The sequence below is a fragment of the Procambarus clarkii genome, chromosome 48 (genome assembly GCF_040958095.1).
Source record: "Procambarus clarkii isolate CNS0578487 chromosome 48, FALCON_Pclarkii_2.0, whole genome shotgun sequence".
Lineage (NCBI taxonomy): Eukaryota > Metazoa > Arthropoda > Malacostraca > Decapoda > Cambaridae > Procambarus > Procambarus clarkii.
This window is the reverse complement of record NC_091197.1, coordinates 14,210,027-14,236,035: the sequence shown is the minus strand read 5'-3', so window position 1 is coordinate 14,236,035 and position 26,009 is coordinate 14,210,027. Positions and strand designations below refer to the sequence as shown.

At 36.3% G+C, this 26,009-nt stretch overlaps 1 protein-coding gene across 1 annotated transcript in view; it reads right to left on the bottom strand.

The window, feature by feature from the left end:
* The window catches only part of Msh6 (DNA mismatch repair protein Msh6), a 28,382-nt gene extending 2,910 nt beyond the window's left edge, over positions 1-25,472 (bottom strand). Inside the window, exons 1-23 of the mRNA XM_045752949.2 lie at positions 25,137-25,472; positions 24,157-24,316; positions 22,953-23,131; positions 22,325-22,474; positions 20,088-20,191; positions 19,053-19,217; positions 18,358-18,522; positions 17,778-17,912; positions 15,823-15,958; positions 14,568-14,707; positions 13,045-13,188; positions 11,866-12,079; positions 10,995-11,206; positions 10,332-10,444; positions 10,030-10,185; positions 9,418-9,572; positions 8,912-9,015; positions 7,541-7,696; positions 6,677-6,903; positions 5,477-5,603; positions 4,468-4,668; positions 2,893-3,070; positions 1,544-1,695 (exon numbers count right to left, since the gene is read on the bottom strand). Of these exons, the coding sequence (XP_045608905.2) occupies positions 1,544-1,695; positions 2,893-3,070; positions 4,468-4,668; positions 5,477-5,603; positions 6,677-6,903; positions 7,541-7,696; positions 8,912-9,015; positions 9,418-9,572; positions 10,030-10,185; positions 10,332-10,444; positions 10,995-11,206; positions 11,866-12,079; positions 13,045-13,188; positions 14,568-14,707; positions 15,823-15,958; positions 17,778-17,912; positions 18,358-18,522; positions 19,053-19,217; positions 20,088-20,191; positions 22,325-22,474; positions 22,953-23,131; positions 24,157-24,316; positions 25,137-25,356 (3,693 nt within the window). The 5' untranslated portion in view covers positions 25,357-25,472. The remainder of the gene's footprint in view (positions 1-1,543; positions 1,696-2,892; positions 3,071-4,467; positions 4,669-5,476; positions 5,604-6,676; positions 6,904-7,540; positions 7,697-8,911; positions 9,016-9,417; positions 9,573-10,029; positions 10,186-10,331; positions 10,445-10,994; positions 11,207-11,865; positions 12,080-13,044; positions 13,189-14,567; positions 14,708-15,822; positions 15,959-17,777; positions 17,913-18,357; positions 18,523-19,052; positions 19,218-20,087; positions 20,192-22,324; positions 22,475-22,952; positions 23,132-24,156; positions 24,317-25,136) is intronic.
* Between the last annotated feature and the right edge of the window lie 537 nt (positions 25,473-26,009).

The following is a 26,009-nucleotide window of genomic DNA, read 5'->3' as shown; positions in this document are numbered from 1 at the left end:
AAAGTTTTGATGTTTTGCAGTGATTAACTTTTTGTTACCTGTATTACAGGACGAGAGAACAATGCAAACAGTAAGCTACAATAATGTGGCTGAACATTAGAGCCAACCCACATATATCAAGAGAGGAAAGTGGTGATGTTTCCTATATTTTTTTATGTGTGTGTCAAAAAGAAAAAAGGCCAGAAATAAGTACCTCAAGAGTGAGGAGAGAAGCAGAGACAATATGAAAATGACATTGTGAGTAAAGCCAAGACCCAACCAAAACTGCTCCACAGGAGGAAAAGCTGCAGTGAAGGAACAAGTGATGAAACAGAAAAGGGGAGAACAGATACACAGAGAATGACAAGGTGGTGTGTGAAGAACTCGACAAGACATTCCAGGAGGTCTTCACAATAGAACAAGAAGTCCCTTGCACTAAATGAGGAGGCAAACCAAGCAACCTTGGAGGAATCTGATCTAACCAGTGATGAGATCAAAAGGAATCAGTTGGAGCTGATTGTGCCAAAAGCTGTTGAGCCTGACAGAATCAATCAAATCATGGAAATCACACTATTGAAAGATTAAGTAATGTAGAAGATTTAGGAGTAATCATGTCAGAAGACCTTACTTTTAAAGAACACAACAAAGTTGCTGTCACAACTGCAAAAAAAATGACAGGTTGGATAACAAGAACCTTCCAAACAAGAGATGCCATACAAATGATGATACTTTTTAAGAAATTAGGGCTCTCTAGGATGGAATATGGTTGCACATTAACAACCTCATTCAAAGCTGGAGAAATTGCTGACTTACTGCTACAAACTACTCAATAAAACGTCTAAATTATTGGAACAGCCTAAAAATTTTAAATCGCTATTTCTTAGAGTGCAGGCGGGAAGATACATGATAATTTACACTTGGAAAATATTAGGACTAGTTCCAAATCTGCACACAGAAATAAGACCATGTGAGACCTGAAGGCATGGCAGGATGTGCAAAATAGCTCCACCGAAGAGCAGAGGCGCAATAGGCACACAGAAAAAATCGACATCAAAGGGCCAAGACTTTTCAACACTTCCCCTACACATATGAAGCATAACTGGCTGACCTCTTACACTGTTCAAAAGAGAACTCAACAAGCACCTTCAAAGGATACCTGATCAACCAGGCTTAAATGTCAGGCTGCAAGCAGCCACATCAAACTGACTGGTGGATGAGACCAGCAACCTGAAGGCCAGACCAGGCACCAGGCTGTGGGGACATTGATCTCCTGATTCTTTAACAGACAGGTAGAAACCCCTTTGCATAGTAAAAAATTTCATTCTGGAGTCTGCTGGGAAGCTAAAGTTTAACATGTATAGCTAATTTGTTACTTTTTCTAAGCCAAATACAAACTTACCCTACAATTTAAGACCCATAGGCTGTGTGATAATAGAATTAGTTTGCCTACCAACTTTTATCTACAACCAACAAAAATATTCTGGAAAAGCCCAAGTGTTCTCACCAACAATCACAAAGTATATAATGGGTAATTAAGAGGCAGAAAATTAAATAAATAACTTACCATATGACCAAGAGAAACATGTTTTACATTGGCAAAGTCATCAACTAAGGAGTGATAATGAGTTGAAAAGAGTGTTCGACATTTACGCTCAACCAGTGCATCCACTACCGCAGATGCTATTGCAGTACCATCATAGGTTGCTGTACCACGCCCTGAGAGAAAAAAATGATCACACTTGAGATGAAAACTGAATAACGCTGTATTAAAAAAATGTTGTTTTCAAGATATAAAATTAAAAGTGCTAAGATAGACTGGATTTTGTTTTATATATAAATTGTATTACAATACCAATTCCATAAACTGTGAAAATAAAATAACTACTAAAATATTAAAATAACTACTAGCATTTATGAAAACCTAAGCATTTAACCAACAAGTTCCGAGTATGTGAGGAATATACCAATATGATGTACATAGTTGTGACTATGCACAATGACCCTGCTAGTGTTTATGGTTAATTAATATTGTTAATTATATCTCTCAATTTTGTGTGGACAAATTTTCATGTTCTGAAACAATTACAGAGTAATGTGTTTTACCTCTGTTAATATATGAACCATAACCAAATGTACTGCCAAAGACCTTTCAGTTTACATATATGCCTGGCTCAGAACATCTTGAATCTCCTCATTTGTTAGAATATCTAATTTAACAGGGAACCTGAACGCAGATGGCGAGTCACAATAACGTGGCTGAAGATATGATGACCAAACCACACACTAGAAGATGACGAGATGACGACGTTTCGGTTCGTCCTGGACCACAATCGACTTGATAATGGTCCAGGACAGACCGAAATGTCATCTCATCTTCTGGTGTGTGGTTTAGTCATCAGGTACCTAAATGCATATATCATGACTATTTAATGATGATTTGTAAATGATTTATCTCTAAACAGCACTAGATGCTTAGATGTGCTAGGATGACACTATATATACAGCCTAATGTGGACGGAAGTAGCCTTCAATCAATTTTAGCTTGCTAACCTAAGGAAAACAAAAGCTTTATATATTTTTATCTTTTACACAGAGAAATACTGAAAAGTGATGGCAATAATGTGTTGTGTTCTGACACACATATGAAAGGTGATAGTTCATGTTAGAACCACATATCTGATCTCTTCATTATCACTTATTCTTTACTATAAATACAATGCATAATTCATATTTAAACATAACTGCATTAATGTCACACACTATTTTATTATTATTACTATTATAATAATTATTGTGAACAAATCAAATTACACTATTATATCTCTTAAACACCTGACACACACAACCTGTCAAATATATTCAATTACTAGAGACAAGAAATGAATGAAACTGAGAAGACATCTCAATACTGACCTAGTTCATCTACTAAAACAAGTGAATGTTGGGTAGCATGTTGGATAATGGAAGAAGTCTCTGCCAGCTCAACAAAGAATGTTGATTCCCCCATCATAATCCGATCAGATGCACCAAGTCTGGTAAACACTCGATCTATTGGTGTCAGTCGGCATGAGCTTGCAGGGACAAATGATCCCTAAGGAAAATTAAAATTAAGCAACCCAAAACATAACTTTAGATTAAATTAATTTTGCTAAACATGTCAAAAATGAAAACAACTTCTGACAATAAAAAGAATCAAGCACAGAACTGTAATGGAATGCCCTTTTCTGGTGGACCCCTAGTAGCTCTTCAAGCTTATACACTGGTATTACCACCAAGCCTTACCTCCACACACCAGGCCTTTGAGAACCTATCCGTTGCCTACCATAGGGTATGACGGAATCTGGCTCGCAATGTGATGGGAGCTTACGAATCCAAAATCAACCCCAAACCGAGATGAGACACTACTTGAAAGCACAGACAGAATCAAGTAAGCTTATCCCACTGGGACTTCTAGCATCTTTTTGGTTGTCTAAAGTTCACCTGTATGGTCTTTTTGTTGGACCAAATTTGGCTTAAGGCTTTATATTGCCTTCAAAGTGGGCTGGCACTTTGCTGCCACCAAGACCACATAGTGCAGCTTACTTCCCCAAGTCCTCAGTTTCTAGCCTTCTCACCCCATGGGTTAGTCTCATTATCTTTGTTCCTATATTAATGTAGTTCTTTCAATCTAAAAACAGTTTCCTCTCCAAGGCACCACTGGTAGTGTACACCATGAAATTACTTGGGGATCTCGATAGTTCTCCATACCTTCCCTCCTTTCCTGTAGAGAGCAGGTGCATCTTGGGAGTAGTACGTGACTGAGGGGGGAGGGTCAAGCCACCTGGTGGTGCACTTAGGTGATTTGTCAACATTGGACACACTACCATTTCCCATATTTCCATCTTTTCTCTCATCAAAATACAGTATGTTCTTTGCTTTGCTACACCAGTATGTTCTGGGCTGTTTAACTCTGTTTTGGGTCGATCTCAGATCATCATGCTCTCCTTGCGTATATGAACACACTAGGCTCTGGCCCTGGTCACTGGAGTTAATACAGGACCCAGGAGCAGCCACTGAGGGTACTATAGGACCCAGGAGCAGCCACTGGGGGTACTATAGGACCCAGGAGCAGCCACTGGGGGTACTATAGGACCCAGGAGCAGCCACTGGGGGTACTATAGGACCCAGGAGCAGCCACTGGGGGTACTATAGGACCCAGGAGCAGCCACTGGGGGTACTATAGGACCCAGGAGCAGCCACTGGGGGTACTACAGGACCCACAAGCAGCCACCATGATATTAAAATACCCAGCAGCACCCACCACAGTACTACAGTGCTTAACAACATCAGAACACCTCAAGTGCCTTAAAACAGCAAGGTGTACAACTCCATACCAGTACATAGCTATTGTAAGGCCAAGTGTTTTGTTTTTAAATTCATATAGAAAAATATGATTAGATTACTATATAATTCCACACAGAGCAATAAAAAAGCCTGAAAATTACTTACCAACTGGGCCATAAGACATATAAGAGCAGTCTGTCTCATAAGTGTTGATTTGCCACCCATGTTTGGTCCTGTGACCAGCACCATGGGACAATGAGCATCTTTGCTGTCACCACTCACCACCAAATCGTTAGGAATAAATTCATCCCCGCTAAATGTTGCCGTCACGCATGGATGAAGGCCATCTCTGATCTCTAAGAAAGGCTGGAATGTTTTTTTTATTATTATTATTATTATTTACAAAGAAAATAAACATTTATATACTTTTTGGTAAAATCATCACAATGCCTATGGTCAAGATCCCCCTTTTATGACATTAAACTACTGTATTTGCCACTATCATGGAATGTGAAGGCACTTGCACCGAGATAATAGAAAAGTGTTGCGTAAAGAGAAGGTTAAATGATACCTTCCACTCTTAGTAGCATATCATGAGACGACCCATCCCTTCACCTAATACATCATATTTTATTTTACTAAATTGTACTAGCAAACATTAAAGCACCATAATGTTGACATTTTTCAATGCATCAGCATGAACAGGTTAGGTGGGTTGCTTATGTTCATACATTTCTGGTTAATCTAAACGGCTATATTTTTATAGCGGCAAAATGAGAGAACATGCTGAATAAGAAACTAGTACAGTACAAATATTTATTAGAAAACTATCGACAGTAGTAAAGAGTCATCTCGATTATCTAGAACAAATTGGTACCTTTGGGTATTCAGATAAATAAAATTCAGAATAATGAAGTAAAAAATTGTGCATAATGAGAAGTCACTTTTTGGAAAATTTTATATTTTAACAGATCCATGTGCTAGAAATATGTGTAATTCTATTTTTGTATGAACGCACAAATATATTGGCAAGAAACCACATACAAGCTAAAGACGAACAAGTATATATATCAATGTAACATGCAATATTCTTGAACCCAAAATGCCAGGGAAAAATCCCTTGGTTTTGTCATTATAAGCTCAAAAGAACATAAATATACTCTGTAGAGCATACCTGAACACTATCTTCTGGCATGATGATTTCTGGTTTAACAGTATTAGCAGCCTCAGAATAACGTAATAGAGAGATCAGGACATCTAGTACTGATACACACTGCACAACTGCTTCCCATTTCTTATGACTGAAAATAAATTTATATTTAAAAATTACCTCTATATCTATTCATGTAAAATCCAGTTTCATACAAGGCATGGTCTCAGGTATAATCTTAAAACTGACTGAAATGTTTGGATTCAGTATTAGAAACATCTAAAGAAGGTCTCTGAATTGCTGAAGTATTCCAGCCACATAGCAACTGGTGCATTTGCAGATATTTTAATTTTTTTTAGGTTTGATATTTTTTGTATTTTTTTGTCGTGGATGGAGGTGGGTTCTATAACTTCTTTCGGTGCATTCCACTTGTTGACCACCCATATAGAGTACAAGTATTTCATCAAATCTGTCTAGTCTTCAATGTTCCCAGTTTCCATCAATGTCCTTTTGTTCTATTTTTTCTTAATTTAATGAGACTGTTCTTGTCCACACACTGTATTACCCCCCAATATTTTGTATGTAGTGATCATCTTTCCACTTTCCTATAGGACTTTTAATTTGAATTTCCTTAATCTGTCCTTTCAATTGTATTGCTATAAATGTAGGCGATTGTAATGGGTGGTGACAGTGAGCAGATTTAATGGTGATGAAATTGACAGTTGTAGTGATGGTAGTGTTAATGCTGTATGTGTAGTGGTGGTGATAGCAAGTAGTTTTAATGGCAACAATAGGTGAGATACTGAACTTAAAACTAGAAATGATATTGTGTTAATCGCTGAAGTATTTAAGCTGTTGTAAATCTGTCACATGGGACCTGAATGACCCAATAACAACAGTCATTGTCCATGCACCACCAGTTTCATTAATCCAACCAGTTTCAAGTTTATAAGTGAAAGCATTGTCCAAATATAGCAACAGACACCCAAAATGAAAAAAAAAATTAAGTGAAAACTATAAGGTATCCCTTCAGTACATATCTATTTAAATAAAAGCATTACAATGAACCTTTCTGTGGGGAGCCCCTCAAGCTCTGGGGAGCCTCCACGACTCACCCAGAATGGGTTTCATTATGTAATGGGTTTCATTATGTAATGGGTTTCATTACATTCAACGCTGTTTTTTTTTAAAGTAGAAATACAAATTAAAATATTACCTACTTACTGTTCGTCAAATTGATGGAATATCCTACGTGCAATATCATTAAGTGCTGCATCACGGTGTTCCTCTGCAGTAATCATGTCTGCCAAGAATTCTTTAGTGGTTGGTGTACCGAATCGCTTATAACCTTTCTTTTGGCTCAGTAACTCATAGTCGTTACCAGCTTTTCTACATACATGCTCTGGCACTTCCAGTTGATATCTCTTCTTATCATTACCCCAGTACATTACCTAATTGCAGATAGTAAATAATAAAAATCAGTGTTACATTAATAAAAATATGAATAGGTTGAAGTGAGATATACTGTAGTAAGAATCAACTGGATGTTTCAATCAAATCAATATTCTTAATTATTATTTTTTATTAAATTTTACTCTTTGCACTTTATTCAACCAACCAAAATACTAGCATACTGCATTGGGGTAATCTAGGCAGGTCACTCTGGAATCCATGTCTAAGTAGTGCTAAGACACTGTAAAGTTGTGAATGTTTAATAGATACACAGTACATGACTCATATCAATGTACTGTAAATACTGTGACTGGCTAGTTCAGGGATGTGGATTGAATCCCTTTATTTGGTTTCAATATTCTCAATAATATACCACATTGTTTTGATTTCACTAAACATGACTGGCAACATTGTGATGATTACAGAAAACTTTTTTTGCTTTTGAAAAATGTTAATATTCAGATATTAATAAGATAGTTATAAAATATTTCCTAATATTTTTTTCAACTTTTCTGACATCTGTTGAACTATTCAGATTCATTCACTCGGTATATAATCTGTTACTGTGCTTGTAAGAAATCCTTTCTAAGATTTTTAATGTGAAACTAGAAACTCAAATATATCTTCTTCCCTTACCTTGGTACCAAAATATCTGCATTGATCCTTGAGATAATCTGAAAGTTTATCTTTCGTTATCTTGATTTGCTCGCAGGCTCCATCATATTCAGTATCAACACCGCTGCTAGGGATTATCTTACCTTCCTTCTGTGCCTCTTCGTGATCAAAAGCGTTCTGAAAATTATTAACATTAATATTGGTATACTAGTAAATAATACAAATTACCATATAAAAATATTTATGCATGGAGTAACATACAAAATATAGTACTAATAAAAGTAATACTTACCTGGATTGTACTAAGAGGATTCTAAGAGTTATTCTGCCCAGCCTGAGGCTAGGCTTGACTTGTGAGAGCTTGGACCACCAGTGTTGCTTGGACTGGTCTACTTTTGCTCCGGTAATGTTTCTTATACTTGCTGGGTGATATTAAACAACTGTGACCCACTGATGTTCATGCAGTACTCTCTGATTGTGCCTATGACACCTCTAATCTTCATTAACTATATTCCACATCTCCTACCATATCATTCACTCCAGTATGTTGTTATACTGTGCAAATTTCAGACCTGGCATTTCAGCATTTTCCATGTACATATTAAGCAACATATCTCATCTTTCTAGTACATTTTGAAAAATGGTCCCAATAATTTAGGTGTTTTTTCATGTCTGTGTGCCATATATGTTTTCTGTATTTCCTCTATTTCAGCACTCTCCTGTGTTGAAGGGACAAGTGAGTATCGAGCAGTATTCAAAGTGGGCCAGCACAAATAATATCACAGCCTACATATTTTTCTAGGCTGGCCTCTCAGTAGCTTCCTGGTTTACAGCTTGTGTGATGGTTTACAGGCACCATTACAAAGCTAATTGCAGATATTTGCTAGTATTATTTGAAATTATAAATAAAGGCAAGAATAATATATAAACCTGCACGCGATATTCTTTTTCACGAGTTCTCTAGATTGTTTACCTATACAAGTAATTCTGTCTTATAAGTTAAATTATGTTAACTTAAAAATGGTTCAATTATATAGTACTATATATATATATATTTTTTTTTTGTTTAAGTGAATTTAACAGTTTATATGATCAAATCAAACGTTTTAACTTGTCTTTCCAAACTTCCATAAAATATTTGGTGCTTACCTAGGCACTCTTCATAACATTCTCACTAGGTGAGTACATGTTCCTGTTTCTCACTGCTAACTACTGTCAACTGCTTTATTTATTAAAGTCAAATAGTTGTAAACATTTAAAATGTCTGAAGATTGTACTTCAGGCTAGCTCCCCCTTTACATCACCCTCAAGAAAGATCATCATTCAATGTAGCATTAAAATCCTTCTCCCTGCAGTGATTTAAAAAATAAAGAATTGTGAAAACAGACTTACATCAAAGAACTGTAGAGCATCACTTAAACTTGGAAAATTCCCGCCATCTTTCGTTTTCGTCACACATTTGCGCAGCAAACTCGACTGGAGAGTAGAGCTAATGCCTGTTTGAGAGGGGAAAAAAAATTCAGGATCATTTGAACATTATAAGCCAGAGTTGCACTACTTGGCTTAGCAGACAAGTCTGTCTTATCAAACAGCTAAATAATTTTGGTTAATTTTCTAATATCTCTGCCCCAAAAAAGTCAGATTTTAGTAAAATTAACATATATCAATAAATTAAATACTTGTGCCATGACATTTCCTATACAATTAGCACATGCCAAAATTCTTTAAAGAAAAATCATGTTGCCCCACTAAAGAAAAAATATGTAAATGTCTTTCCATCATGTCCCCATCCCAAAGCAATCAAGTTCCAAATCTGGAAGGAAAATGTACAACCCTCCCTTCAATCCAAGGTAAAACATACAGGTGAATTAAAGATTCATAAGGAATTCAAGACATACCTTTAAAAGCTTTCAGAATTTGAAGAGTAGTTTTAAATCCATTTAGTCCAGCAAGAAAGTCAACAACTTTCTTTTTATTATATTTGACATCTTCAAAAAATATAGCTCTACTATCTGGGTGCTTTGAGCTAAGGTTCAAGCCCTGAGAGTGGATTCTGGGAAAAAACAAACATTTCTTAGATACAAACAAAACAAAGTCTTACAAGAAAACAAGAATATCATAAAAAGTACTTATGTAGACATTGCATGACCCCTAGGCACATGTTCATCAAATTTTATGATGCAAAAATACTGATTAATAAATACCCTAATACAAATTGTTTATACAATTAGCTTAAAATACTCATTAAATTGCTACATCTGTAAAGCATCTGGCATTACTTTATGTCAAGGTAAGATAAGGCAATTATGAGAAGAAAGCACTAAGCCAGTATGACTATATAGCACTTGAAAGGGACAATTACTCTATGTCAAATGTATACCAATTCAGAGCATTTTCTCAGCTTTATGCAACTTTCAGGCCTGTAAGAAAAGACAGACAGACCTGTACCACACAGTGGTAGTGATAACGATGATGATAATAACAATGCTTTCTCAAGACTTCTAGCTTACCTGGCAAGAACCCTCTCTAGATCAGGCAAACTCTTGAGGAGGGCTGTTACCTCCTCCACTACATCAGGATTTTTTTGCAGATCTTCTATAGCATCTAAACGGCTACTGATGCTTTTTGGATTACAGAGAGGAGCACAAATCCACTTACGAAGCAATCTGAAATATAGGTTGAGATATACTTACATAAGAAGAGGATAAAGCATTGTATTAGTGTGATTAATGAGACATCCAGTGTCATGCTTATATACAAGAAAAAAGATTTACATGTTGTCACCTGAATTCCTTGCCATCACAAAGCTTACCTCTTCCCAAATGGAGTTGAGCAGCAGTCCAACTTGTCAAAGAGAGTTCCCTCAGTACCACCTGAAGTATTCTCAAATACCTCTAAGTTGCCAAGTGTCATCCCATCAAGCACCTGAAATTTTTACAGATTAAAATGCATGCCATTCAAATGTAATTTTACCTAGTTTTTCTTATTATTGGACTTCCTGTATGACAACAAAAGCTTAAATATACAATCAAATCATAATAATGTGATATATCTGAGAAAATCTTTGGAGGAGGATGGCAGAATAGAACCAGCATCCTGGGGTCACCCTAAACCCGCATGTTAACAAATGGACTACGATATGCTAAAAGTTACACAACATGGAATCCTCCTGAGCCCATGAGAAATTTAAAAGTGCCGAGCTGGTACCAAATTAAATATTTTCACAATAGCTTAAGCTTGGAAAGTACAAACCTAACTGATCAAACTATGTATTTTATAAATCCTGAGTGTAACTTTCACATGGAAAAATATTTAAAAGTAAACTGGCATAGGTAAACGTTTTTATTACATTGTGATACCAAATTGTGGGACTCTTATTGTAAGATAGTGAAGTATTTCAATGTACCTAAGAATGGCATTTCATTAATGGATGCAGATATAGCAAGAATGCTAAACTCATCAGATAACAGCTAACCATATGATGCCTTCCACTGATGAATGCAGGAATAGATGGGCTTTTCTTGTCTCCCGTTGGAGTCATTGCATCAAGAGGGTTGTATTCTTCAAACTTGCGAATTGTGAGTAGCTGTTCCTCCAGACAGCAGTCCATAAGATAATACGTGAGTGCACCAAGAGCAGACACCGCAAGCTCATACTCAGGGCAAGCTGTAGTGCCCAACGAGTTACCTGCGAATTACAAAATTCTTGTGAAAGGGGTATCAGCTTTGAAAACTATTTAGAAAACACTATAGCATTTTTATGCACACTAGCACAAACTATTGAAGATTACTTATATAGCAACTTGTCCTCCAGTTTAGATAGTACTTACAGTAATGCCGTGGTCAATCATACATATATTGATGTAATGGGTAATTAGAAAGTAGAATTTGGTACTACTGAATTTGGACAAACTGTAAAAGGTTTTGTATTTAAGTTGCTAATAAAACTTAACATAACTTAACCATCCTAAGCTAATAAATGCTATCTGAGACCTAACATAGTACATGTGCTATACTAGACATAAGAATATTTAAGTTGGGTTTTAGCTTTACTTTTCTGGACTCTTATAAAAGTGAATACAGTACAGTAGTACCAAACTATACTATCTAATTGTCTATTACATCTGTGTATACAATGGTCTACATAGTAACAAAAAGTACTATATAAACAGGAGAATGTGTTGTTATATAGGAAACATTACAAGCAAACTGGGTTTTGTCTTCAATTTCCAGGCAGGGGGAAGATGTTTGGTCATGCTTCTTTACACTCTGCCCATATGCAAGATTAATTTAAGAATATGAATAAATATTAATATATATTAATATATATATTAATATGTTGCTTACTGTCATCCATCATTTTTTTCAGAGTTCGAGGCCACCTTATTTTGGAATCGCCTTCCTTATCTTTGAAGTAATTTCCTTCTGCAAGGAAGCTAAGGGTCTTGCTGGCTGTCCAGAACTCCTTCTCTGGAGCTAGATTCTCTCGTAAACTTGAAGGCACGGCTGAATTTACTAATTTTTGTGTTTTTTGTGAAAGTCGCCCTCGTTCGAAGAGAATCTGCAAATTTATAGTTTATTAAAGAACAATTAAATATCAACTATAGGACTCTTTGAGACCTGGATTACTACTCTCCTGAATAAGAAATGTATGCCTTCCATTTACAGAAATGCAGGGTCCCAGGGACACTGTACCAATGTACTCTCCCCTCGTCACTTTGAGGGAATCACTTTCTGGTCCTGATTATCAGTTTTGGGCGCCTGATATGACTGCAATATCCTATGATACTAAAGCCCCAAGTTCTTCATAGAACAGGACAACTAAGGCAAATGTCTTAAACACAGTAATGGTTTAATATGGTTAAAAAATTAATAATTCAACATTTTAACCACTGATTCAGATTTTGATATAGCCAAGTTATTGGAACAGTCATACAAATTTATTTTCTACTCAGTATTTAAATAAGAAATAACCAAATGTGTCATACTGTTTGTGTTTTTATAACCACAACAAATATCACCAAAATAGCATAGATATTATGCAATTGAAAACATGATGCAATAGCAATGGCCAGAAAAAATTTATTCAATTTAAGCAGAATTACTGTATAGCGCATTACCACCGTCTCTGTATACTCTTTTCTAATACACCGAACTTTATTAAGTTTTCCTATAAAATAATCTATTTATTCTAACTTTAATCTTTACCGGGTGAATACACAACGAAAAAAGCCCTTCCTTGTTTAATTGGTTTAAAGCCTCATTATATGCATCTTCCAGAATTTTAGTTTAGTGCCACAATGTTATCTACAGTGTCTTCCAAAATTTCAAACTTTTGCTTTATATAGTTCTTTGTCATCTTTGGATTTTAATATTCATAAACAAATCCACAAGGGACGTGATGAGGGTTCGAACTTATTCCTGGGATGATTCCTTGTGGATTTGTTCATTTGATGCATCACGCTATTGTGATTTCTGTGTGTTAATATTCATATCTAATTGAAAAGTATTGCATTTCCAACTTACCTGAGCTGGCGGATAATGAGCCATTAAAGTGCTCAACCGTGACACATGACGGTCATCTGTGAACTGGCCCACATGAAATATTCCTAAGCTGGTATCAATGAAGGCAACACCAAACTCGCTGCCATCGCCAGTTCCTCGGACAGGCTGTGAAACATTTAAATCTTTATTTCAATATACATTACATTAAATATATACTTATACACATATTAGGGAAAAAACCTATTCGAAGCCCAAATGCTAATGACTCCTTGTCCTGCCTGCCTGCCATTTATTCAATTTGAATAGAATCAAGATAAAAATACTTTTCAATACATAAACACACTGGTGTACAAAATGGCATGAGGATAATGCTGGAGAGCTTAACAGAAAGAACACATTTATAAATTGATAGTAATGTCCAATGTAAGAAAAAATGTAAATAAAATAAGAGATTATTCAAGTTTAACATTGTGTCAGGAGGGAAACGGGCTTCCAAAAACCCAATGCTACATCAGCACAAATCAATATATCTATACATATAAAAAAACTAAAAACTAAAAATGTGAGTGACCCTATGGAGATTAAGGGGCTGTGGACAAGCTTAGTTGAGTGTTAAGACTCTGCAGGATATAAGATTATGGTGCATCATAGTACAGTATGCAGTAACTAGGCCCAACTCAAGACAGATTCTCACTAAAAAGCCTCAGTTTTGTTCTTGACTAAAAAGGGTTGGGATGAATACACAAGAGCACTACAACCAAACAAAATCAATCTAAACCAACGGTGTAGAATATAAAGTTCACTAACTCATTTGCTCATCACCTGAGTCAAGATAAGATTCTTTTAAGGAAAGATTTTCAAAGGAAGAAGAGACCCCAAATCTTATCCAGCGATCATGTGAGCTCCAAAGAAGGCGGAGTAACGTCAACTATGAAATGCTTTTTTTTTTCTTTTTTTTTTTTTTATAGAAAATATACAGGGAAGAATGACAAAGTTAATCCCAGAAATTACAAGCTTTCCTTAGGAAGAGAGGTTAAGAAAGCATAATTTACATTCTATAGAAAGGAGTAATGGGTGATATGACTAAGTAAATAAATGAATGAAAGGGTATAACAAAGGTGGATATATATTTTTTTTATATACATCTGCACAAAATAGAACATGGAACAAAAGACAAACTGGATAAGTTTAGATTCAGGAAAGACCTGGGTTAAATACTAGTTTGGATATAAGATTGTGATTTATGAAACAAATTACTGGGTAATATAACAGATGTGGGAATGCTAGATGATTTCCAGTGTAGGAGGTAACACATATACATTATATGAAGGAGTTTAGGTAAATTTATATAGAATTTGCCTTGTATAGGCTAATAAATCTGCAGTTTCCTTTATGCTTACATTCTTAGATTAAGGCTGAAAGAAACAGTGACTTTATACCCACACATAAATTTTAATGCATGCATGTGTTTCTGTGTATAAATAATTAATATGAATATTAAAAGAGCATATTAAAATAATAAAATACAGTACTAATTAACTAACCCTTTCAGTAAGAGCCAAGAGGTAGGAGGTAGAGATTTCTGAGGCTTCTCCATCCAAGAAGCTGTACACGCGAGTTCCTTTACTACTAATTTGGCACACTTCACGTCGCACAACACGGTCAAACTTTGATGGACGACTCACTGTTGAATGAATCTTATTTTAAATTTGTGCACAGATATCCTACCTTTAACAATGTGTGTATGCATAATACATATACAGTATACAGACGAAGAGTCACAATAACGTGGCTGAAATGGGCTCCTTTATTGAAAATTTAAGCATTCCAAACTCCTTGTGTAACCTGGTATGGTGACATCTTGCTTAATGTAAGAAGCCACCATACCAGGTCACACAATGAATTTGGAATGCTTAAGTTTTCAATAAAGGTGCCCCCCCCCCATTATCCAGTTTGCCATCCCCATTAAGTGAAAAGTTTCTGCACAACCCAAGAAAAATAACAAAAAATAGCTTTAACTTATCCTGACCACATATGCCAATATTATATAGTGAAACATGGAAGAAATATTATAATTAATGCAAGCATGTAAATGACAGCAACTGTGAAGGAATATTACTACAATTTAACAGTAGCATTTGACAGCCATTACTGCCATAAATCTGGCTGTGTACATGTCTGTAGTTGATAATATTAGTGCTGTGTCATGTTGCCTATTAACACAAATATCATAAACAATATTTAATTGTCGCATATAAACATAAATTTTTCCCAATATTGTCTTATGAAGCAAGGATTGGCAGTGGGGTAATTGTAAAGTGGAGAGAGAGAGGTTGCTGCAACATTCCCTAAAAAAATAGGTACTTCAATGTATTTTAAATAATAAAATAAACCATTCCTCCTGTTACGTATTTTTTATAAATTTTTTTTATTATTCGTAAGTTGTATAACTTACAACTGACACAACTAGTTTTCTGCATCACTGAATATTTCCATATAATCAATCCAGCCACACAATTTTATAAATTCATTCATAAAGTTTGATAATATATTTAGGAGTGGCTGAATGGTTGGCTGATGAGCAGTGGCCGTCTACCATTCTGCTTCACCTGCCAGGTCTTGTCTCTACATTTTTTAGCAAAAACTTTAATGGATGAGTGGATTATGTAGAAATAATGAAGAGGGGAAGGATCTGGCTGGGTGAGTCAGGATGGTGGGTGGCCAGCCAAGCAGCCAGTTCTCAAAAGCATATACAAAATTGTATATACTGTCTTTTACTAAACAAATAGTCTAACTTACAAGTTTTGCAACGCTTCTCCATCATTTCTGGAGTTTCTGTCTGTTCAATTCGTGCAACTTTATAGCCCTTGTCTATCAAAGTTGAGGAATAACGTCCATATGCAATTTCTGGAAAGCCTACATGAGCCTTTTCTCCCTGAAAAAAAAGAAAAAAAAAGAACAATCACTAGGGAAATTAAAGGCCCTATGTCAACACACAAAATCTTTGGAGCAGGACGATGGTTTGATTCCACCATCCTGCTTCAAAAATTGGGTCATAGATATTTTATGTTATTATGATTTCATTTTATATTGGATCACTTTCTCTACAACAAGGTTCCCAACCACACTGAAAGTTCATGAACTTGAGAAAATAATGAGGCTATACGATGGGATTGAATCTGCCTCAATAATTTCTCATAGATGCATCACATTACTGTGATTCCACCAGGCTGTTGCTTGGAGCGGCCCGCAGGGCCACGTACCCACCACAGCCCGGCTGATCCGGAACTTCTCTTAGAAAACCGTCCAGTTTTCTCTTGAAGATGTCCACGGTTGTTCCGGCAATATTTCTTATGCTCGCTGGGAGGACGTTGAACAACCGCGGACCCCTGATGTTTATACAGTGCTCTCTGATTGTGCCTATGACACCTCTGCTCTTCACAGGTTCAATCTTGCATTTTCTTCCATATCGTTCACTCCAGTACGTTGTTATTTTACTGTGTAGATTTGGGACCTGACCCTCCAGTATTTTCCAGGTGTATATTATTTGGTATCTCTCTCGTCTCCTTTCTAGAGAGTACATTTGGAGAGCTTTGAGACGATCCCAATAATTTAGGTGTTTTATCTCGTCTATGCGTGCCGTATATGTTCTCTGTATTCCCTCTATTTCAGCAATCTCTCCTGCTCTGAAGGGGGAAGTGAGTACTGAGCAGTACTCGAGACGGGACAGCACAAGTGACTTGAAGAGTACAACCATTGTGATGGGATCCCTGGATTTGAAAGTTCTCGTAATCCATCCGATCATTTTTCTGGCTGACGCGATATTTGCTTGGTTATGCTCCCTAAACGTTAGATCGTCGGACATCATTATTCCCAAATCCTTGACATGCTGTTTTCCTACTATGGGAAGATTCGATTGTGTTTTGTACCCTGTATTATGTTTCAGGATGTCAGGATGGGGAATGTTTCAGGATGTCAGGATGTTTCAGGATGTCACTGTTCATGAAATTATTGGTTGAAAAGGCCATTGACACAATCCATACCAATGTTCTCTTGCATCTAAGACTACTGGGAGTTAAATAGTCCAAGGGGTTAATTAAAAGACAACTTTCTGCATATTTATTCTGACCTTATCTATCTATAAAAGACTTGCTACGTAATACTTTGATTCTTCAACATATAACCTTGTAATAGACCAAAAAGCTTTCTATTACAGAATCAGTCTTTCCACCATGCAATCCAAGGGGATAATCCCTTGGATTATCTGCCGAAATTGGTAATCCCTTGGATTATCTTTGACCAATCCGCTGAAATTGTTTTAGTAGAAATTACAGTTCGATAATACTGATGTTTTCTATGCATTAGCCACAATTGGTTAGGCGAGTTGCTTGGGTTCAGGGTGTTTCTGGTTAGGCAAAACAGCTGTATTTTTAACAGACGGCAATTTCTGAAATGGTCTAGACTTTTAACCAAAGATTGAAGTTCCTTGTTCAGCAGTGCTGCTAGAGTAATGTTAATAAAAACATCCATTAAATTACAAGATACATGTGATAAGTAAAAAGGATGGGACAATACCAAATTCATTCCATTATGTGGGTGGAAACTTCGGCTACAGCTCTGGTTGGACATTTAATTTATATATGTATATATTTTATGTATGTATACATACATTCAGGATCAAAGAGCCAGAGCTAAGCCCCCCCCCCCCCTTCTCCCCCTGCAAGCACAACTAGGTGAACACATACAAAACTTACCTTCATCATAATAAGGCCCAACTCCTGCACTCCCAGTGTGGCATCCATGTTAAATAGCTCATAAAACTTGCCCATCTTGAAGAACAAAACAGTATCATAATGCTGAGACTTTATATCCCACCACTGTCTCAAGGCCTGACAAGAAAAAAAATTATTAATATATAAACAGCCAATTTAAGGTCTGCAAAGACATGTACAAAAAGGACTGGTGCAATAGTAAAAATTTAAATACTGTATAAGACTAAAAATTTAAATACTGTATAAATAACTGCAAACAAAATTAAAATATCCCAACCCAAAAAAGAATTGGTACAAAATTTGAATATGTGCTAGGATATTGATTATTATAAAAAAAGATCCATAAAACAAAAAACTTGAAGGTATAGTATATGATAGGTTAAACATTAACTCGAATATCTCACCCACGGAAACAAAATAACCCAGAGCTTACTTCCCCCCCCCCCCCAGTCACTGTTAGGTAAGCACAGGAGGAAGAGAAAAAGTGAGAGCAGCAAGGATAAGTTTCAAATAAAATACCTAATAGCAATAACAATTATAATTTTAGACCCTAGCTACTTACTGGAGTCTGCTGATTAAGAAAGCTTTCTGGAACATAAAGAGTCCTTGGATTATAATCCTTATGGTTAGGTGAACGCTTCTCCCGGTCACGTATGTTCTCCGGTTGCAACCAAGGATACTTCAGGAAAGGCCAGTCTTCTGAGCTTTCCTGGACTTGTGAAGGAGTCTTTAAAAAAATAGTGCAGATATTAGAAGCTGAAATATTTGATGACAATTGTTTAACATACTGAAGTAATCAAATTGTAACAATATGATCAAACTAAAAGATAGCAAAATAAATTAAGAATAATAGTAGTCAAACAAAACAGATTATGATTTCTGGTGTAACATAAATTGATAAATTAGCTAAATACTGTACACGTAAACATACAAGTACACTAGTAAAGTATTTAATATCGGGAAGGAGCCTCTAATGATGAAATACAAAATTTGAAGGTACCACTTGCACATTGACTATATTCCATTCCATTGCACCTATACTTGTTTCAAGATGTTACTTCTTATCTCATTTAAAACCACTTATCACTTAAACCACTACCTATATTATAAACAGATAAGGCTATATATTATACAACGTATGTATTAAGTACTCATAAACCTTTCATACATTACATTGTATATATACACACAGTTCTGCATACATCACTATACAATGAATAACCAAAGCTGGGAATTGATTTAATAATGCAGCCTCACCTCCTTAGCAGCAAACAATGATAGCTTGGATTTGGTGCCATCAGATATTTTTGGAGTTGAAGGCGCACGTGCCGGAGTTTTTGACGTCGATGGAGAAGATGAAAGGGATGAATTCAAATTGCATCGACTTGATGCTGCTGGCTTTTTGCGCTTATTTGAAGGTGCCTTTAATGAATAAAATGATCATGAATGTATGAAGTAACAGTTCATAAAATACAAGAAAATATTGTATTTTAAAAAAGAAGTAAGAAGGAATTAGTTAATACATGAACAGAAGTAGTATGGGGGCAGTGAAAATTTTACATACCAGTTCAAGGTACATGCTTGTGTTTACACACATACTTGGACGTTCCACACCTTATCCAATTCCATGGACAACTAGTAATTGACACCCATAATACTAGGTGCCAACCTTCAACTGTCTCATGCTGGAAGTGCCTTTCTGAAGAACATCCACTCCATCAGTGATCATTCATTCCTAGGCTGACTCGCACCTGGAACTTGTTCGCTCAACAGGTTGACACATGGGAGATCAGGTCAACTGATCACATGAAGGCTCTAGCACAAAGTTGACTACGGGCTCATCCTGTTCTTTATATGATTGTTATCTACTGTTGTTAATGAATAATGTATATTCAACAAAGCATTAGTTTTTTTTTTTAAGTCCCTACAATCCAGGTTTGTACATCAGGAGAAAATGGTCAAGTAGCCTGAGGTGCAATTTTAAAAAGGAAAGCTGTAACTGGACTATGACAATAAAACAGGATTGAAGAATGAAATTTTCTTGAAAATTAATATTGGGGCAAGTTTAGTGGCAAAAATGTAACCAAGAGAGCACAGTCATTAGTTGTACTTCATGACCAGGAACCAGGTGCCTGGTCAAGGAAAACCCACCTAGGAATAGGAGCCAATCAGTGTTTCTAAACAAATGAGATGGCTTCTGGTGGGGGCCCAACAAGGGCTCCTAAGTACAGAACTAAATTTGAGCAGGGGGCACATCAAAGATTAAGAGAAACTTTAAATAAAATACAGTACCTTGACAGGAGAATCTATGTCTGACACAATTTCGGGCTCTGATATTTCATTTTCATCCACTGCAGAACTATGTGATTCTTCATCACTTTCAACATCATCCTTTCCTGTAAATGCAAAATTCATTTTATTTACAGGGTGTTTTAAGAGGCAGTTCAATGTGGACAGAGGCCATTTAATGCAGACCAGTTTATTCAAGATAAAAAAAAAGGACAAGTAAACAAACATAACTTTTCTGTGAAGTACCTGAGTTGCTTCTTAACCCCTTCACTGTGCACCTTTTATAATGACATTCCCATGGTGCACCAAAAATAAATTGTTCGAAAAACAGTAGTTTTTTCTTTTGGGTATTGTTAATTATCTCAGCAGGAAGCATGGAAATCCAAGTAAAAAGTCTCTACCTTTTGGCTGCTGTTAAAATTTCAGTTGCTCATAGTATGGCTGCCCTACAAGTTCCTGAAGCCATGGCCTGTGAAACGTTTTGTAGGCCTTAGTAATCTAGGCCACGTTTCTAAGCCCATGGAAGGAAAGTGAGGGGACTCTTGATGTTTTTTCAAGATGAGGGATGGTTACTAGAGGCCTAATGAAGCAAATGTGTGCCCCCCCCCCCTTGCATTCATGGAAGTTTCGAATCTTATGATATAATCACAAAATCACATGTCAGCTGGTGCACCAGCACACCCCTTACTATGTCAGCTGGTGCAGTGCAAGGGTTAAGGCAAGACCCAGCCTTACAAACTCACTGATATATGATCCATCCCAAAATGTTATTCAAGTTGCTGGCATCATAAGTTTACTTTTGCAGACAGTACAAAGAGTTATTTATAGGAAAACTGAGGAAATAAGAATTTTATTGGTGCAGACCAGACAAGATGGTGCTGGCCAGAGTCTACAGGCACCAGACCAGACCACAGGCTGCTGAATATTGCTGAGAAAATTACCCAAAGGGCAGGGAGCTCTGGAGAATATTCTGGAAGGTTGTTTTGCTCAAACATTTGAGGGAAAGGCGCTAGCGACTGAACCAATCATATATGACTGGCTAAGAAAGCCGGTTAACCCTCCTCTACCAAGAGCATGAAGCTAGCCCAAATTGTTCACAAGGTATGAGGTGATACATAGCGAGAGACAGTGATAGAGCCATCGTAAAGAATTTTTGGGATTATGGTTTTCTACTATCAAGATAAACCTTCAAACTTTTAGTTTTACTGGTCAAGAAAATAGGTGTGTGCTTTATAGTTAGAAAAAGTAAGGTAAATTTACAATCTATGGATGGGATGAATAGTGGGTTGCTGAATGATGAATAGTGGGTGGACCAAATAATGGCAGCAGACACCCAGCTTTCAATCCATTTTATGATTTAGTTTCAATTAAAGGGTCCTGTAGCAGTGGTATATGCCCGAAACGCTTTGCGTAATAGTGGCTTTAGGCATTGTATGTACTAGCTCTATAAGTCCACCAATCTTTGTAAAAATTTCTTGTATGTATGTACCTTACCTAAATAAACATTTTATTTATTATACATTCTCAGATTACAACCATGGGACCCAGATTCAATTCCCAGGCAGAACAAACTGTTGGACACATATTTTCATCTGATGCCTCTGGTCACCTAGCAGTAACAAGGTATCCTGGAGTTAAGACAACCGTTGAGGGCAGCATCTTAGGGGAAGGGTGACCACGATAAATCTAAACACATGCTTTCTGTCCCGACAACAGGAATTACCCTTCGTGTCTTCAAGGGAATATTTTGAGATAGACGAGAACATGCAGGAAGTTGGTAACACTGCCTAGATGAGAGATGTGTGTGCTATTGCCCCACATTTACTAACCCATGCAACTGCACTCCACTTTTCCCTACTATATTTGGAAGCTGGTGTAAACAAATAGAATGTATGTAAATATGAAAAGCCACAAAGCCAGAAAACAAAATGAAAATGCAGCACATTGATCCTTAAATGACTCGACTATTTAAAAGTCCTACATTGTGGCAGGAAAGACAAAACTAACGTAAAGAAATTGCATTTGGTGATTCAAGCACACGAGGTAATCACAGATAGCAACTTGGAGCTGTTTAAGGGTTAAGAGCTGAGTGTGTCCATAAAATATCACTCTAGACATGGGTGATAGAGTGATGACAGACATCACTCTATCACTCTATTAGGCAACAAGGCAAATCCATATGGCATTTATACTACTACTTCAAATGACCACTCAGATCCTATTTACAGAACTGTACTTACCTGGCTTGTAGTCATCCTCGGATTCAGAGTCTGAATGGAGAATTATCCTTCTTCGCTTCGTCTCGGGCTCGCCATTCATAGCTTTTTTACTGCTGTTATTTTTGTTCTTGCTTATATTAAGGTCAACATTTTCTTTACTTACATCAGTATCTAAAAATAAGAAAAATTAACTGTAGTTTCATAAAAAATAACATATAGCAATTATATTTGAATTATTCTTTATTAAATTTTAATTGTAAATCAAGCAACTTTAAATAAAATATCCAGTAGAAAAGATTGCAACACATATCAAATAACCTTTCTTTAATGTTGGGAAAACAATTCTTTTTATCATTTTATAGGACAGAAGATTTGTGGAGACAGAGTACTGTACTGTACTGTACGGTACTCTATATTGCCCTTATATAGGAAAACCTCAATGTGCCACATTGAATTAATTCTAACAATATTAAGGTTATTGCCATTTCTTGTCCCCCAAAATTCAGGGCATTTTCTTACAATAAAATAAAGAATACATAATATAATTAACAATCAATTTTTCATTTAAGAAACATTGATACTTAACAAGTGATTGAGGTCAACAGCTCTACAAGACATCAAAAAACCACATAACCTAATATTTAGTCACCTTCCTCATCATCTTCCATTGGTTCCTCATCTGAAGGAAGCATCTCAACAAGTAACAAAGTCCTATCTTCTTTGGACAGCTGCTCTGCTCCCTTAGCTTCCTCTATAGCCTTAAGCCATGTTGGATCCTTGTATGTTGGGATACCATTTTTTCCTGGTAAACAGTATGGCTTCACGAACCTGAAAGAAGATATACGAGACATTTACTTAAAATAACTTGTAGCCTATAATAATAAAATAACCTATATAATAGGTTAGCCTATACTGTAGCATATATGTAGCCTATATAATAAAATAACTGTAGCCTATTTTTTTCATACATTACAGTATATAGAAATGAGCAGAGGGTGGTAATACTCTAGGTACCTGGATTGTATCTAGAGTTGGTGCTGGGAATTCTTTTATTTTCCAAGCCCAGCCAATGGCCAGGCTGGACTTGTGAGGGCTTGGTCCAACAGAATGTTGATTGCAGTAGCCCATAGCCCACATATCCACTACAACCAGGTTGGTCCAGCACTTTTTCCAAGAAACTGTCCAATTTTTTCTTCAAGAAGTCCATTTTTGTTCCAGTATCAATTCTTATACTTGTTGGGAGGATATTGAACATCTGTGGACCTCTGACATTCATGCAGTATTTTGTGTCTATGGCACCTCTTATCTTCCTTGCTGTGATTCCATATTTCCTACCACATCATTCACTCCAATATGTTATTTTACTGTGCAAATTTAGGACCTAGCCTTCCAATATTTTTCCATGTACTGTATATATTATGTGATACTGTACCTCTCTCTGGTCTCCTATCCAGGGAATATATTTTGAGGGGCCATGAGACAGTCCCAATAATATAAATATTTTAACATGTCTATGTGTGCCGTATATGTTCTCTGTATCTCTATTTCAGCAGTATCTTCTGCTCTGAAGGGGAAAGTGAGTATCGAGTAGTACTCAAGGTGGGACAGCACCAGTGATTTATTTATTATTCAGAAATAAAAACAAAAGACTAAAAACTCTAAACATTATTCCTTTCAAAGAAATTTCTATTGAATTCTGGACTGTAAAGCTGACTTGACTGCAAAAATCTAAATTTTGTATCCATACTTTGTATTCAACAACTCAAAGTAATTAAGAGCAGTGTATGGAATCTTGTAAATGTTTTACTATATAAAATTCTTTCCAAATTCCAAATAAATTAATATATACTTACCCCTCCTTAACCCATCCTCGAGAAGGTGGGTTGTCAAAAAACTGTACATGTATCTGACCATTCCGAAGGAAAGATTTATCCCCTGGGTTCTCACACACAAGTGCAGGCCACCATGGGTGCCCATCCAACTTTGCCCAGACCATGTCCATTGATGCAATATCTGTAATAATATTTTTAATAACAAATATTGTAATCATTATAAAGGTCTCCTAATCTACACTAACACACACTCATCCATCTCAGATACCACACACTCAATCATCTGTTCATCTAAACTAATGCACAAACTGCCACCCATCTACACCCCTCCAACATTGAATTACAGTGCAGATGAAAATTACAAAAGGTTTAATTAAATTCCAGTTGTCACTTACAATAATCATAAACATACAGTACTACACATTTATACCAGTGAAATTTCCCCAACAAACGCAATCCGTTGACAGTCGAATTTTAATGTAGTACTGTACTGTACATGTATAGTAGGGATCATTCCCAACTTGCAATTGAAAATTCTGGGTTCAAATTCCAGGAGGGACATATGGTTACACTTTTCCTATCACCTAACAGTAAACTGGTACCCAGGAGTTAGTCAGCTTGTTGTGGGGTTGCATCCGGGGAAAGGTCACTAATGCGACCTTTGGGGAACCTTGATATACCTATATACTGCATGTATATACTGGCTGGCTGTCTCCCTACACTGAATTATTATTATTGATAAAAGTGGTAGGAGCCATGAGGATTCGAACCAATGTTCTGGGTAACTCCCAAAACAACCTATGAACTTATTTCATCAAAACATCACATTAATGTGATTTCATTTTACATTATTATTATTAGAAGTAATAGTGTAAGATGGGATACTTGATAAACTTATTGCTAGCTTTTGAGCTATACTCTGTAATCTTTCATATAAAATATGGCAGCAGCACATTGAATGCCTGGCCAGAGGAACATATGTAAACAACAACTTCACTCACCATTCCCCTTTAACTTGACAGTGTTCTTCGGTGACCCCTTATGTTGGCTCTTATTCTGCCCAGGGGATTTAGAGAAGAATGTGAAAATAGAAGCCTGTTTCGACATTGTTAATCCCGAGTAGCGGTGCTCACGGAGCAGCAGCGGCGCGGGACTTTCGCGGTATTGCTCTTGCTGCCTAACACTGCCCACGTCTACCAACCATTTCCTTACCACTATCATTATTATTACTAGTATAAAGTTCTCCTAAGTGTTTTCTCACTCTGCCCAATACCCGACCTGTTTACTTATAATTTTTGTGAATTATCTAATTTAACTTTTCTTACAAACTATCACAAGTTAGTAACTTCTTATTGTTTAGTTTAAGACTCAATGCGCAGTAAACGCAGAGGTTGTTACATCTGTAAGTTGTACATTAGAGATGCTAAAGCTAAGTAAATAAAGTTTTCCAGAGATGCTAAAGCTAAGTAAATACTGTATAGGAGTAACAAAATAATTATATCATATATAATAAAATATAAACTATCCTACTATCAAAAACAGATTTAAAAAGGCAAAATAAACGTGTACATGACTTAGTGTTCGAAACCAGTAGCCCACATATCGCTGGGGACGCGTGCAGAGGGAAGTGTGACAGGAGCGACAGGAGCGCCATTATATTCGATACCAAATTACCTACCGGTAATTAGCAACATTAGAATCACAGTGAGGGGTCCCACAGTATAGTATAAATAACTCCAATACTGATGCTAATCTTTATTTAGTTTATTTTATAATAATAATTTGAATTACAAAATATGCAGAACATGATACAGTACTGTGGTTAATTGTTAGTCACATAACACTGTGACTAACATGTTACAGCAATGTGACTA